The following is a 16,720-nucleotide window of genomic DNA, read 5'->3' as shown; positions in this document are numbered from 1 at the left end:
GACCTACCACGCCCTTGGGACGCAAGGAGACGATAGAAAATACAATTTTATATTTAGTCTGTATACGCATCTCATTGTAACAGAGATATACATTGTATTCAGAGTCCCAGAGCTTATATATATATATCAGACGCATCTCTTTGTAACAGAGATATCTATTGTATTAAGAGTCTCAGAGCTTATATGTAAGCTCCCAGCCGAGTAAACACAGGGGCAGGAAGACAAAGGACTTACAGACAAAACAAAAAATTGTTTGCACATCAAACCTGCGTCGGGGACCTTTGTGTGGAGGCCACATCAGGTTTTCCCACGCCCAGAGGAATGAGGTTTTCAGAGGGCGTCTCTACCTCTGAAGAGGTTAAATTCCCGTTGGTAATGAGGTAGATTCTGTTACCTCCTGCGAGAGGTCTGCTGTTGTGCCTGTTTTATTTCAGTTTTGTTTCGTGACCTAAGATTTTTTTTTTTTTTTTTTTGACGATAGGTCACGGGAGGTCAACTCTTGTCTCTGTAGATTTTTGTGTAAATTTGCTCAATTTTGTTAATTTTCTTTTCTTTATCTTTAATTTAATTTCACGAGGGTTCAATTGCTGGCTCTGCAGAATTTTTGGGTATAAATTTTCATAATTCTGTTAATATTCTTTCATTCTTTATATTATCGATTTTAAAACCAGCGCTAACAAAACGGCTAAACGTCAAAACGGCTAAACGCAGCCTTTGAAATATTTTGAGAAAGGCTGCGGTGCAAAGACTAGTCAACTAAATTATGATTGACGATCGTAAAACCTTCTGATCGAGACTTAACCGACTGACTGATTGAGCCTGATTGAATCTGAATCTCCTCCACGACAGTTGATAGGCTAAATCACTCAGTCGAATGTTATATTAATCCAAATTCTGACCCGATAACGAAGCATGTTGCAGAGTCCTCTGGCGGAATGAATGAAACATTCTTTAGAAAGTGTTTCGAAAATTTTCGGTTGTCATTTCAAGGTCTTATACTACTGCTAGACCATCGCTGCTCTGATGTCTTTAGTAGGAAAGTTAGTCTCATTCCTTGTAGCTGTTTGGTCTCTCACCCTGTGGCATTTGGTCTCTTACCCTTGTGGCTATTTGGTCTCCTATCCTGTGGCCATTTGGTTTCTTAGTCTGTGGCTATTTGGTCTCTTACCCTCTGGCTATTTGGTCTCCTACCTTGTGGCTATCTGGTCTCCTACCCTGTGGCTATTTGGTCTCTTACTCTGTGGCCATTTGGTTTCTTACCCTGTAGCTATTTACTGTCTTATCCTGTGGGTATTTGTTCTCCTACCCTGTAGCTATTTGGTCTCTTACTCTGTGGCCATTTGTTCCTCTACCCTGTGGCTATTTGGTCTCTTACCCTGTGGCTATTTGGTCTCTTAATATGATTCCAAGTTGCTACTAAAGTCTCTTTCCAAGTTGCTACTAAAGTCCCTCTTGATTAGATGAAGGTCGACCGTAGTGTATGCTGCCTTTCCCACCCCCCAAAAAAGAGCAGAATGCTGGCCCAGGGGAGTTTCGTGGTGCCGGGGGCGGGGGTAGGGGTGATGGTAATGGGATGACCTTAAACTGTGTGTAAGTATGTGCCTCTTATCCAAAAGATGCCGGAGAGAAAAGCTAATTAAATACACAGAAATAAATAAATAAATAAATGTGATAATTCAATTGGCCATTTACCCCAGTTGTCAACTTACATTTCAACCAGTGGGCATTGTTAAGGGCGCAAGTAATCCTCTTCAAGTTGCTGTCCAACGTAACCCTTCTCCTTCTGAGAGGTCCTTCTTGTGGGAAGGTCCTTCTTGGTGAAGGTCCTTGTGTAGAACGCCCTTAGAGACACTCAGAGACCCTAAATAAGTCCCGTTGTCATCCTTAATCCTGTGTGAGGAGCCATTGTGGGTATAATCTGGATTAATGTAGAGGACCCCATTCATTAAGGAATGGGTTAAATAAATGGGTTTTTCATGGGATGAATGCCCATAGAGATTGCCTGCGTCTCTCTCTCTCTCTCTCTCTCTCTCTCTCTCTCTCTCTCTCTCTCTCTCTCTCTCTCTCGGAATGAAGATTTGTAACCAACAGACTCTGCCTGTTTTCCTAGATCTGTGAATCGTAAGCAACTCTCTCTCTCTCTCTCTCTCTCTCTCTCTCTCTCTCTCTCTCTCTCTCTCTCTCTCTCTCTCTCTCTCTCTCGGAATGATGATTGTAACCTACAGACTCTCTGCCTGTTTTCCTAGATCTAAGAATCGTAAGCAACTCTCTCTCTCTCTCTCTCTCTCTCTCTCTCAGAATGAAAATTGTAACCTACAATCTCGCTCTTTTCCTAGATCTAAGAATCGTCAGCAACTCTCTCTCTCTCTCTCTCTCTCTCTCTCTCTCTCTCTCTCTCTCTCTCTCTCTCTCTCTCTCTCTCTCCGGCCAGCCGGAGGGCTTTCTCGCGTCTGCTTCTGAGGTGACCTTGAGAATCCTGCCGTGGTAGACACGCCAGGACTCCTCGACAGGTAAAAGTGAAACCGAAGGATATTTTAGAGAAGGATTTTTGTTATAGGACTCAAGGACAGAGAAAGCTGCCCATCACTGAATTCGATATCCCATTTAGCTGTTCAGCTTCTTGAACTATTGTGGTGTGATTGGTTGGGTTCGGTAGACTGTGTGATAATGATGATACTAATAATAATAATAATAATAATGATATTTATTATTATTATTATTATTATTATTATTATTATTATTATTATTATTATTATTATTATTATGCTCCTAGTCTCTGTGTTTAATTCCCCTCCACATTCCTCATCAGTGTACCTGTTTTGATAAGATCCCGGATTTTCACTGTATCGAAACCTGTACTAATTTGCATATTAATCTCTCTCTCTCTCTCTCTCTCTCTCTCTCTCTCTCTCTCTCTCTCTCTCTCTCTCTCTCTCTCTCTCTTCTGATACCTTTTCCGTATATTTTCGAATTTTTTCTTTCTATAAAATTTTTAGTTCCGGGGTCATAATCTTCATTCTCTCTCTCTCTCTCTCTCTCTCTCTCTCTCTCTCTCTCTCTCTCTCTCTCTCTCTGAGCCCAAGTAAACTCCACAGTTAAAAGCTTTCTTCAAGCACAAGTTCTTGGGTCCTCCAAAACTAGAGACTCCTAGAGGTCCAAAGATCTTCCAGTTTAAGTCGCCCTGTAAACATCAAGTCGTCCAAGAGTCGGAGGTTCCAGGACGGTTTTTGAGTCGCTGAAGTGCCAGCGCCGACGAATTAAAAACAAACAAGTAAAAAATGCGCCGAAGTTTCTTCGGCGCCGTCGATTTTTCTGTACAGCCGCTTCAGCGTATAATCAAGGCCACCGAAAATAGATCTATCTTTCGGTGGTCTCGGTATATTGCTGTATGGGCCGCGGCCCATGAAACTTTAACCACGGCTCGGTGGTGGCCTGTCCGATGTCGTTGCCAGAAGCACGATAATGGCTGACTTTAACCTTATATAAAATAAAAACTACTGAGGCTAGAGGGCTGCAATTTGGTATGTTTGATGAATGGAGGGTGAATGATCAACATGCCAATTTGCAGCCCTCTAGCCTCAGTAGTTTTCAAGATCTGAGGGCGGACAGAAAAAAGTGCAGACAGAGAAAGTGCGGACGGATAGACAAAGCCGGCACAATGGTTTTCTTTTACAGAAAACTAAAACAAGGTTGTGGGAAGATCCTAGTGAGTTTGTAAATAGATAGTGTCTGCTTCTCTCTCCGAATGGGAAATACTCTTTTGGACACTAAGGTGTCCAAGTGTCCAATTTTGACCAGCAGGTGTCCACTTCTATTCTCGGGTGTCCAGAGTTGTGGAGATATGAATTTGAGAGGTTTTTATTATAAGCGGAAAAACTCCCTTAGGTTTTAGGACTTAGGTCTTAGGGCTTAGGGCTTAGGCATTAGGGGCTTAGGTCTTAGGGCTTAGGGCTTAGGTCTTAGGGCTTAGAGCTTAGCCATCAATCGATTTTGGTGCTCTGGAAAAATTCAGAATTCATCAGTCCCTGAAATATTTTCATTTGCTGTGAAGCTTCGTGAGTTCTCGTGATTATATGATTAGATGAGATTATCCTTTTTGCTTCAAGTAGTTGTGAGATGACCTTTTTGTGAGATTACCCTCTTGCTGCTATAAAGTTAAGAGATTACATTTTTATGAGATTACCTTAATGCTTGAAAAAAATTATGAGATTACCTTTTTGTTTAAAAAATCTTTTTATGAGATTAACCTTTTGCTTTTAAAAAGCTGTGAGATTACCTTTTTTGCCTTAGGAAATTATTAAATCATTGATAAGTCTCGTGATTTTAATTCGAATAGTTTTTGATGCCCACACAGAATCATTTTGAGCTCTCGTGACTAAAAGGGGTTCCCTGTTTGGTTTCAGAATTAGGCAGAAACTCGTAGGTTGAAAAGGCATAATGTGGTTTCTAAGCAACATCCACGAGAGAGAGAGAGAGAGAGAGAGAGAGAGAGAGAGAGAGAGAGAGACAAAGGGCGCCTCATAACCAATGGCCCAGACGTTACGCTGCAAAAATTTCGGAACCGTTTATAAAAAATTCATGAGTGGAAAGGATTTTTATTTTTTTCCCAGACGAGACATCTCAAGTGGGGCCGTCTCATGCCACCCTTACACCTGTTTGAAAACCTTATACCTCATACCTTTCACCTGGCTCCCATTTCTCTTCCCTCTCGGGGAGTTTCGGCTCTTCCTCTCGGCCTATACGTCCCCGCGTTCCCATTTCTTGACGCTGACGGAGGGCCAGATAACACGAAGGTTGGGGTATTTGGGGTGTGGGTGGCGCCATCTGTTCTGGGGGAAAGATTGCTGCTGCCAGACGTCGGGTATTCAAGGTTGTGTTGGGTCAGGTCGCATATAGTTTGGGAGAATGGTCTGGTGTTTATGTATTCAGCCATTTATTTATTTATTTTTCAATATGTATTTATTTATTAATTTATTTTGTATCATATCATATCACCGAATCATATCCTCACATTTTAATTATACACAGACCACTAAACATTCCTTCTTCATTCACGTATACACAAACTGCTTTAACGTAAAATATTCTCCATACTTCCGCGCATGCGCCGGGGTATGACGACGATGAGGCGTACGCGCGCATGCGTATAGTCGCTCATGATACGCCAACATCTGCTTTTAAATGTCAAGGTCTCCGTGTTATGATATTTTAAGTCGTTGCTAAAGGGTGGGATTTCTAAAAGTGAAATGGAATAAGCTTTATGTCTCTCAAGGTTTTAGCGGAAGGAAAAAGAGAGAGAGAGAGAGAGAGAGAGAGAGAGAGAGAGAGAGAGAGAGAGAGAGAGAGAGAGATGCTACCGCCTCAAATCCTCCGTGACAAGGAAATGACCCACATATTACGCAGAGACAAGAAAAAAAAAATCCACTGACAAACGGAGAATTCCCATAGATTCCCACAGATTTCCATAGATTCCCTCAGATTCCCATAAGATTCCCATAGATTCCCATAGACTCCCATAAATTCCCATAGACCCCGTATATTCCGATAGATTTCAACAGATTCCCTTAGACTTCAGTAAACTCCCACAGAATCCCATCGAATCCCACAGATCCCATATCTTTCCACAGATCGCCACAGATTCCAACAGAGTCCCATAAATTCCCATAAATTCTCACAGATTCCCAAAGATTCTGCAGTTTCCCACGATTCCCACAGCTTTCCACAAATTCCCATATATTTCAACTAGATTCCCCAAAACGTCTGTTTGTGTTCTCGACTGGGTATTATGTAGTGTCTACTAACTCCTCAGTTCTCTCTCTCTCTCTCTCTCTCTCTCTCACCTTTGACCTTACATGCTTTCTCACCTTTGGTCTTAAAAACGTTGCCTAATTGCAGGATGAATTTTACAGCAGTTCTCCATTTCATATTTTTGCCGAATAATTTCATTTTAGTTTAAAATAACCTTGACCTCAAGACTCTCTCTCTCTCTCTCTCTCTCTCTCTCTCTCTCTCTCTCTCTCTCAGACAAGATAGCTTTCGAATAACTGTACTTCTCTGAAGAAGGAAATGTAAGTCAGGCATTGTTTGTTTTGCTCGCTCTCTCTCTCTCTCTCTCTCTCTCTCTCTCTCTCTCTCTCATTAACAGACAAATAGCTTTCGAATAACTGTACTCTTCTAGACACTTCCTTTAACGAGAACAAAGTTCCGTTGATAGTGAATTTGTTCCTTACGCCGAAGATACATAAGGTCGATATTCGTATGAAATAGCTTTGAGACCTTTTCCTTTATAAAACACTGTTATTATTATTGTGGCTTTTGTTATAAAGTCTGTAAACCTCTTGATGTGTTGGAGGTGATATATGTATATATATATATATATATATATATATATATATATATATATATGTGTGTGTGTGTGTGTATATATATATATATATATATATAAATATATATATATAAATATATATATATATATATATTATTATTATTATTATTATTATTATTATTATTATTATTATTATTATTATTATTGTTATTAATCATCGATTGCAAGACTTATTGATATGAAAAGCATGAACTGGGTTTTGTAATCTTTTTTTAGATATCATTCACTAACACGGGACCTAACTGCTCTCTCTCTCTCTCTCTCTCTCTCTCTCTCTCTCTCTCTCTCTCTCTCTCTCTCTCTCTCTCTCTTCTACGAAAGCCCTAGAGTATACAACACTTGTCCTACGGAGTAGAAATCCTGTCTCAAATACCCATCAGCCACGCTCTCTCTCTCTCTCTCTCTCTCTCTCTCTCTCTCTCTCTCTCTCTCTCTCTCTCTCTCTCTATTTGCAAAGCCTTTCCTTCTCAGAATATTTATCTATTCTCTCTCTCCCTCTCCCTCTCTTTCTTTGTAAAACCTTTTCGTCTCAGAATATATATCTGTTCTCTCTCTCTCTCTCTCTCTCTCTCTCTCTCTCCCCTCAAGGGAAACCTCTTGTATCGTAAACCATAAAGCGAAATATGATCAACGGGAGGAAATTTCAGTCCGAAAATAACAGATGGGTTTAAAACTCGGGTTTATATTCCCCTTGGGATGGGGATAAAACCTCTTATTACAGGGAAGGGGGAAGGGAGGGGGCAGCGTCCCCCCCTTCTCTCCCGTGTGTGTCCCCTGCCTCCCTTGCTATTTGCAAGAAGGTACAACAAAAATAAGTAAATATAAATAAGGGAAAAATGAGGATAAATTATTTCGGTAACATTGTAGACATTATGTTATGGCGTACAGTGTTTCCTTACTTTTTAATTTATTTATTTATTTATTTCTGTTTATTTTTTTATATATCATTTATTTATTCATTCATTCATTTATTTGCTTAATTTTATATAATCCATATTTTATTTATTCATTCATTCATTACTTTTTATTTAATTATTTATTTGTTTGTTTTTTTTCATTTATTCATTTATTTATTCATTCATTCATTTATTTGTTTAATTTTATATAATCCATCTTTCATTTATTCATTCATTCACTATTTTTATCTAACTATTTATTTATATTTCTGTTTATTTTCATATATTCATATATTTATTCATTCATTCATTTATTTGTTTAATTTTATATAATCCATCTTTTATTTATGCATTCATTCATTTTTTTATTTAAATATATATTTATTTCTGTTTACTTTTATATATTCATTTATTTGTTTAATGTTATGTAATCCATCTTTTGTTTATTCATTCATTCATTGACTTATCTATTACTCTTTCTCTGTTTCTACAGCGTGATCTTCCCCTGGCGAAGAGGTGAGCCGAACCGCAGCTCAGGTCGCAGTAGCCCCGCCCCCCCGAGCGATTCCGTCAGCCAATCAGCGGCGGCTCCTCCACCGTACTACAACCAGTCAGCTGCTGTGCCCGAAGAATCTCTCAATGGCAACTGCCCCGTTGCCCACGATTCCCACAGGCAGCAGCAGAAGGTAAGGGAGAGTTGTGTTGGTTCTCGGTGGGGGTTTTGTTGAAGAGTGTTGTTTCTCAAAGGGGTGTTGTTGAAGAGTATTTTTTTTTTTATTTTAATGTTGTTTGGGAGTGTTGTTTCTCCTAGGAGTGTTGTTTAGTAGTATTGGTTCTCGTTGGAGTATCATTTAGAAGTATTGTTTCTCATAGTGACTGTCTGCAAATAGTGTGTCTTATTATCGTTTGCCTGACCCTGTTGAGTTTGAGAGTAAGTCTTGTACTTTTGAAATGTTAACTCGGAGCCAGCTATTAAATGAGGTCAAAACAGGGTCAACAATGAAATGGGGTCAAAACGTGGTCAACTACGGAATGAGGTCAAAATGGGGTCAGCTATTAAATGAGGTCAAAACTGGGTCAGCTACGGAATGAGGTCAAAACGAGGTCAACTAAGAAATAAGGACAAAATGGGGTCAGCTATGGAATGGGTTCAAAATTGGGTCAACTATTAAATGAGGTCAAAATGGAGTCAACTATGGAATGAGGTCAAAATGGGATCAACTATTAAATGAGGTCAAAATGGGGTCAACTATTTAATGGGGTCAACTATTAAATGAGGTCAAAATGGGGTCAACTGTGGAATGAGGTCGAAATTGGGTCAAATACTGTCTTTGTATGAGGCTAAAAATACAAAAAATTTAGATAGACATCTCCAGTTTTTTATCTATTCTGTAGGCACATATATTCTTCCCTTTCAGCAAGATATGGTTACCAGTATTCTGTATTTCTACAGGACACATTCCCCCCCTCCCCCTCCCTCTCCCTTCCCCCTTTCCCTCCCTTCCACAGGACCATATACATTATATGAGGCTGTAATGGTTTGTCGTAATGGTTTTCTCTCAACTTTCAAACGTAGTGGTCAGTCCTTAACCGCTCTTACGTGTGTGTGGTGGGTCTTGGAAAAAGTATTCCAGACCGTGGGATATATGGAATGGGTCTTTCCAGATGCACAATGTAAACAAGAAATATTTTGTTTTTATTATTATTATTATTATTATTATTATTATTATTATTATTATTATTATTATTATTATTATTATTATTATTCAAAAGATGAACCTTTATTCATATGGAACAAGCCCACCTCAGGGGCCATTGACTTGAAATAAGTTACAGAAGGTAATAGGGAATACAGAAAGAAGAGATTAGGTGTTAGAGAGGGAAAAAATGAATGAACACGTTAATGGATAAATAGATAAAAATGAGTGAGTTATCGAAATCCAAGGAAAATTTATTGAAATACAAAGAGAAATTTTTAAAAAACAAAGAGAAATTATTAAAATACAAAGAAAAATTATATATAAAAAAAACAAGGAATGACTTTTCAAATGTAAGTTAATCTTTTGAAATGCAGGTCTTATATATTTTGGGGAAAAAATGTCAATATAAATTTGGCCTAGTGCCGTACCACACCGCCATTTGTGAACAAGATTCAAAAATTATTTTGTCTATTGTATAGATCAGTGATTCTCAAACTGGGGTGCCACAGACAGTGCCTAGGAGTGCCACAAGATTGTCATGAATTTTGCCTTGGCTAGATCATCTCAGTGAACATTTGTAAAAAAAAAAAGTTTGCAGAAGTCTTCATATAATTATCATCAGTGTGTCTACTCTAATTGTGTTTATCTAATTCTTCTGATATGCTCTTAGTTTGTACAGTATATTTCTGCATGTACGGTGTGCTGATTTTGGTTTGAGTATGGATAACAATTTCATTTATTAAATAAGTTAATTCATGCGATATGGTGGGATGGTGGGAGTGATTACTTTAGTTAGGGTGCCATCACTACAAAAAGATTGAGAACCACTGGCTTAAACTGATATAAACGTAAACAAACAATTTTTTTTTACTGAAAGTGTCATTCTTGGATGTGACAATTTGTGATGGGGACTTGTAGTAGACTGTCACTTTCTAAACCAACTTTTATCTCGAAGAGAAAGCTGTAATTACGGAGTCACTTGAAATGTAAATTACCCTAATCGTTATTTCAGGCGTTATGTTATTCATCTGTGGCTATTTTTTATATTTATTTTTTGTTTATTTTTTCATATTTTTTCCCCTTTCGGTAAATGTGTCATTAAGGCTGACATGACACCTACTCGCTTTCGTGTCATTTAGCCAGTGGAAAATATCAGGTGGTTTTTGTGTTTTTTCATCTCCCTACGGAACTGTGTTTGTTTTTTTGTGTCTTTGTGTGTGCGTGTTTTTTTGTGAGGTGTAATCAAGGCTTTAGCCAGTGGAAAATATCCGGTTTTTTTTATGCTCCGAAGTTTCTTCGGCACAATCGAGCTTTCTGTACATCGTATAACCAAGGCCACCGAAAACAGATCTATCTTTTGGTAGTCTCGGGATAATGCTGTATCAGCCGCTGTCCCATGAAAATTTAAAAACGGCCCGGTGGTGGCCTGGCCTATATCGTTGCCAGACGCACGATTATAGCTAACTTTAACCTTAAATAAAATAAAAACTACTGAGGCTAGAGGGCTGCAATTTGGTATGTTTGATGATTGGAGGGTGGATGGTCAACATACCAATTTGCAGCCCTCTAGCCTCTGTAGTTTTTAAGATCTGAGGGCGGATAGAAAAAGTGCGGACAAAAGAAAGTGTGGACGGACAAAGAAAGTTTTCTAACAACAATTTTTTTAAACCTATGATTCTCTCTTTGAAAAAAACCATCTGAAATTCTCGCGAAAAACAAACTGCTTCGGTTTTGAAAAACCTATTTTGATTATTCTCTTGTGGTGGGGAAAAACAAACCTGACATTCTCTTAAAAAAAACTAAAGCGGTTTAGTTTTTTAAAACCCTGTTTTGATTTGAAAAAAAAAAAAACACTCTTGGTATCTGTACAAAAAAAGCTAATCAGTTTGATTTTTCAAAAACCTGCATTGATTCTCTTTTAAGGAAAAACCTAATCAGTTTTGCTCTTTGTAAAAAAAACTATTTTCAATCTCTTAAAAAACTCACCAATATGGGTGAGGTATATCTATACATAAAATAAAAGTTAAAAAAAGTTTCTCTATGGTTGAGGTCACTGACCTTCTTTGACATAGAAAGGACTATTTAGCATAATGAGCCCTGTGACCTGACATTAATGAATAATATTGTTGCATGAATTGCCATTAATGCACAATATACTGTTGCATATATCATTCACAGTCTTCCACATTCACTATTGTGTGGTTATTCACGTGTAGAATGTAGAAAGATCCCTTCTATTCATGAGTTCATTGTGGCCTTCAGATGGATAATGACGAGGGTGATGATGATGATGGTGATATGATGATAGTGGAGACGGTTTTCTCTTTCTGGTGGTGTCATTATCATATCATTGTAACGTGTTTCGCTTCTCTCTCTCTCTCTCTGTCGACTTGGCTAGTTAGCTAACACCCACTCTCTCTCTCTCTCTCTCTCTCTCTCTCTCTCTCTCTCTCTCTCTCTCTCACACACACACACACACACACACACACACACACACAAGAACCTAAGACAGCTACAATGTTCTGTTCATATGCATTCTTTCTAATGTTGACAATGCAAGTTCTTGGTCAATGCTTTTGTTGATCCCATTTCCCAAAAGGAATTCCTATCCTGAGGGATTCCTACCCAAAGGACTCCTCCTTCCTCATGGTACCTTAGGAGGGAAAGGAGTCCTTTCCTTCGCCCTTATCCCTCACCAGATCAGCTCTGTTCCTTACACCTTCCAACCCAAAGGGATTCCCACCTTGTGGTACCCTCAGGGGGAAAATCGCTTCATTTCCTTACACCTTCGGAGTGCCTGAAGGAGATAGGACCCACACACGCGAATTTCAACGGCGTTGGGCCGTAGGGCATTGCCGTAAGGTGGTTCGTGGTGACTTTTGCTCCTGAAAGAGAGAGAGAGAGAGAGAGAGAGAGAGAGAGAGAGAGAGAGAGAGATGGTATTGCTCAATGGTTTGCCTGAGGCACTGACTGAACACCTGGTCTGGTTTGCCACAAAAAGGAATGAAAATGTAGATCAGATATATATATATATATATATATATATATATATATATATATATATATATATATATATATATATATATATATATATATATATATACAGTATATATATTTATATATAATCACAATTCTTTTAATATATAAAATCCTGTATCATCAGTTTTTCCTTGAGTCATTTGTATCTTTTGGTTTAAGTTTTTGAAACATTCACATTCTGATTTTCTGGTTCTTTCTTTTAAGAATTTTTGAATCACAAAGAGTTGATTATATATACAACAAGGCATTACCAGCTGCTGTCAGGAGGTTTCTCTCTCTCTCTCTCTCTCTCTCTCTCTCTCTCTCTCTCTCTCTCTCTCTGTTGTTAACGCGTGACTTATGGCAGTAACAATAAAGTTAAACTGTTCGTGTTATTGTCACATGATTTAATGTCAGTTAAAGAAAAGCTATTAATCTTTTTTAACTGTCATCTCTCACCTCCAGTGACAGCAGCCATTATCTCTAATTTCTCTCATCTGTCAGCTCTTTGAGACATCACTGTCTCTTTGTTTAGTTGCCCAGTGATCTCTCTCTCTCTCTCTCTCTCTCTCTCTCTCTCTCTCTCTCTCTCTCATTGAATTACTCAGCTCCTCTCTCTCTCTCTCTCTCTCTCTCTCTCTTCTCTCTCTTTGAAAAGCCTTACAGTTTTAGAATATACTGTATATCTATTAACTCTCTCTCTCTCTCTCTCTCTCTCTCTCTCTCTCTCTCTCTCTCTCTCTCTCTCTCTCTACAAAGTTTTCGTCTTGAACGGCTATCTATTTCTGTCTCTCTCTCTCTCTCTCTCTCTCTCTCTCTCTCTTTTGCAAAGCCTTTTTATCCTAGAATATATATCTATTCTCTCTCTCTCTCTCTCTCTCTCTCTCTCTCTCTCTCTCTCTCTCTCTCTCTGCAAAGCCTTTTCGTCTCAGAATTTATACCTGTTCTCTCTCTCTCTCTCTCTCTCTCTCTCTCTCTCTCTCTCTCTCTTCTGCAAAGCGTTTTCGTCTTAGAATATATATCTATTCTCTCTCTCTCTCTCTCTCTCTCTCTGCAAAGCCTTTTTATCCTAGAATATATATCTATTCTCTCTCTCTCTCTCTCTCTCTCTCTCTCTCTCTCTCTTCTCTCTGCAAAGCCTTTTGTCTCAGAATTTATATCTGTTCTCTATCTCTCTCTCTCTCTCTCTCTCTCTCTCTTCCTTGCGTGACTGAATGTCGTGAGTGCTTTCCATCGCTCTCTATCTTCCTGTATCGCTGTCTCTCTCTCTCTCTCATAGTCTCGTTATCTCTCTTATCTAGAGTCTCTCTTTTTATCTTCCAGACCCCATTTACTGCTCTGGTCCTCTGCTTTCCATCAAATTAGTTCGTGCGTGTGTTTTTGTTAATTAAGATATTCTACCACGTTATGACCTTAAGTATTAGAGGATAAATCGCCAGTTTTGTATAAAAATTAATATTATTTCTTTTCAATTTATAATTTAGAATAGCCTAATATATATGCATATATACATATATATATACATATCTATGTATCAAATATAAGATGCCCATAAAAACGACAAAATGCCTGAGGAGAGACACAGTTTGGTCTCTGAAATATAGCCTTTATTTCCCACATTTTGGCGTTTTTATGGGTTCCTTATATTTGATGGAATTCTGTTTTATACAGAAAATATTTCACAGTCATATATATATATATATATATATATATATGTTTATATGTATGTGATATATATATATATATATATATATATATATATATATATATATATATATATATATATATATATATATATATATAATTTAACTCACTTTATAAAGAACTAATATACAGTCACAATTTTATCTGGCCATTTTTGGTAAAGCCGCAATGACGGTAATGCGCTAAGCTCATTTGACTAATTGTGTTCTAATCCTTTTTTTTTTTTAATACCTTCGAAAGGTCATATAATCAGGTATGACGCTGTTATTGACCTTTTAACAGTTAATTGGACGTTGTAGTTGTTATTATTACTATTATTATTGGTATTCTTTTGGCCTGTTATTATATTTAATAACCTCGCGGTGTAATAGAGTATAATTTTTTTACTTTACGTTTTATATTTCTTTTAATATTTTTTGCATCACGTTTATATATATATATATATATATATATATATATATATATATATATATATATATATATATATATATATATATACACACACATATCTATAAAAATATACACACATACACACACGCAAACACAGGTGAGATTCAGGTAAGGTCTACCCATCTCCCAACAGGTGAGAAGACCAATATATACTGTTTATATAGTAATGCTTCAATTGAGTTAACTAAGAAACATCACAACAAGTCACTACTACAAAGGTCACTCTCGAGTACCCTGCCATTAAGTCTTTGTTGGTATCGACGTCCAGTATGCCCAGTACGCCCAGCTGTTAGCACGTGGGCGTGGCTGTTGATCCGCCGTGGGCGGACGGCCGTTTTTAAACGCCCAGGTGGGACCCAGGTAAAGGAGAAGTGATGGCTAATTACAGTAGGTAGCATTTAGCAGGGGGAGAGAGAGAGAGAGAGAGAGAGAGAGAGAGAGAGAGAGAGAGAGAGAGAGAGAGAGAGAGAAAGTAAGGTACGCTCACTGACAGGTGGCATGAGAACAAAATTTATATTATGCATTATGTATATATATATATACAAGTATATATATATATATATATATATATATATATATATATATATATATATATATATATATATATATATTTATATATATATATATATATATATATATATATATATATATATATATATATATATATAGATATATATATATATATATATATATATAAATGATAAGAAAAATACTTCGATTTTTCGTTCTGAAAAAAAAAATACAACTTAGAACTCTGAACAAAAAAGACTGACTCTCAGTAACCATATCTGAATGATTTTTAAAAATAATTATCTAACATAATTTTTCCTAATTATCAAACTATCTCTACAGCAGAGACACGGTAGGCCTAAGACGTCCTGATATTCGTATGGAATTAATATTTCCTAAATTCTTCCTATTGTAATCTAGACATTATTAATTATTATTTTTATATGTAATGTACAGTGTTATATTACATTAAATTTAGCATCGTTATGTGCCTGTATCATTGTCTATGGATCCTATTTAATTTCAGAACTTTGTCGTTCTAATTCTCGTAAGAAGTCGCACTTATTAACAGTACCCTTCTGGTAAAAATAATTTTGTTCAAACTAATAAAATGAAATTAAATTTAGCATCGTTATGTGGCTATAAAATTGTATATGAATCCTATTTAATTTCAGAACTCGTTTGTTTCAATTCTCATAAGTAATCGCACTTATTAGAAGTACCTGTTTCTGGTACAAATAATTTTGTTCAAACTAATAAAATGAAATTAAATTTAGCATCGTTATGTGGCTTAAAATTGTATATGAATCCTATTTAATTTCAGAACTTGCTCGTTCTAATTCTCGTAAGTAATCGCACTTATTAGAAGTACCTGCTTCTGTTAAAAATAATGTTGTTCAAACCGATAAAATAAAATAAAATTTACAATTGTTTTCAGATTATAAAATTGTATTTGAATCCTATTTAATTTCAGAACTCGTTCGTTTCAATTTTCGTGAGTAATCGCACTTTTGGAAGTACCTGCTTCTGTTAAAAATAGTTTTATCAGACCGATAAAATAAAATTAAATTGAGCGTTGTTATGTGTCCTTATGAATATTATTTAACCCCAGAACTCGCTCGTTCTAATTCACGTCAGTAATCGTCCTTCTGACAAAATACCTGCTTCGTCTGTTAACCAGCGCAGCTAATAAAAGGTCGACTTAAATGCGGTCTACTGTACAGCCTCCCCTCGTAATGTCAGACCGATGACTCAGCCCAAAGCAAACAGGTTCCAGTCCTTTCTTTCAGTTTTTTATATATATAATTTTTTAAATCGTTTCTTGCAAGTGTTGGTGGTGTTTCTGCTGAAGCTGAGCTGCTGCTGTTGTTGTTGTTGTTGGCTTGTTGTTCGTCTTGTTTTTTTGGTTTTTATAAGCTTTTTTCTATCTTTTCTTGCAAGTGTTGTTGTTCCTGCTGAAGCTGTTGCTATTGCTGTTGGGCTTGTTGTTGGTCTTGTTTTTTGTTGTTTTTATAGGCATATTTTTTCTTATCTTTGCTTGTAAGTGTTGTTGTTCCTGCTAAAGCTGTTGCTATTGTTGCTGGGCTTGTTGTTAGTCTTGTTGTTGTTTTATGTTTTTTTATATATTTATTTCTTCTGTCTTTTCTAGCAAGTGTTGTTGTTCCTGCTGGAGCTGTTACTGCTGATGTTGTTATTGTTGTTATTCGTCTTGTTGTTTTTTGTTGTTTTTTGTATATATTTTCTGTCATTTCTTGCAAGTGTTGTTGTTCCTGCTGAAGCTGATGTTGTTTTGCATGTTGTTTTTCATTGTTTTTGTTGTTTTTCATATATATATATACATATTTTTCTATCTCTTCTTGCAAGTGTTGTTCCTGCCGAAGCTAAGCTGTTGTTGTTCGTCTTGTGGTTGTTTTTTTTTGCTGTTGTTGCGCCTGAAGGCTGATGCTTGGTGCCCACTACTCTACTCTTGTGTATACGATGGGAAAGGGAAGGTTTAACAACGCATGCGCAGATGGCTCGCTTCGTTTCGACAGACCTCCTTCACTTTTACTTTCTTT

At 37.0% G+C, this 16,720-nt stretch overlaps 1 protein-coding gene across 4 annotated transcripts in view; it reads left to right on the top strand.

Moving 5' to 3' along the window:
- The window catches only part of LOC136825365 (uncharacterized), a 505,160-nt gene that overhangs the window by 302,914 nt on the left and 185,526 nt on the right, over positions 1 to 16,720 (top strand). For all 4 annotated transcript variants that reach the window (XM_067081627.1, XM_067081628.1, XM_067081626.1 and 1 more), the window contains one exon: positions 7,775 to 7,967. In XM_067081627.1, the coding sequence (XP_066937728.1) occupies positions 7,775 to 7,967 (193 nt within the window). The remainder of the gene's footprint in view (positions 1 to 7,774; positions 7,968 to 16,720) is intronic.

Source organism: Macrobrachium rosenbergii, chromosome 37 (assembly GCF_040412425.1).
Source record: "Macrobrachium rosenbergii isolate ZJJX-2024 chromosome 37, ASM4041242v1, whole genome shotgun sequence".
NCBI lineage: Eukaryota > Metazoa > Arthropoda > Malacostraca > Decapoda > Palaemonidae > Macrobrachium > Macrobrachium rosenbergii.
This window is presented reverse-complemented; position numbering and strand designations above follow the sequence as displayed.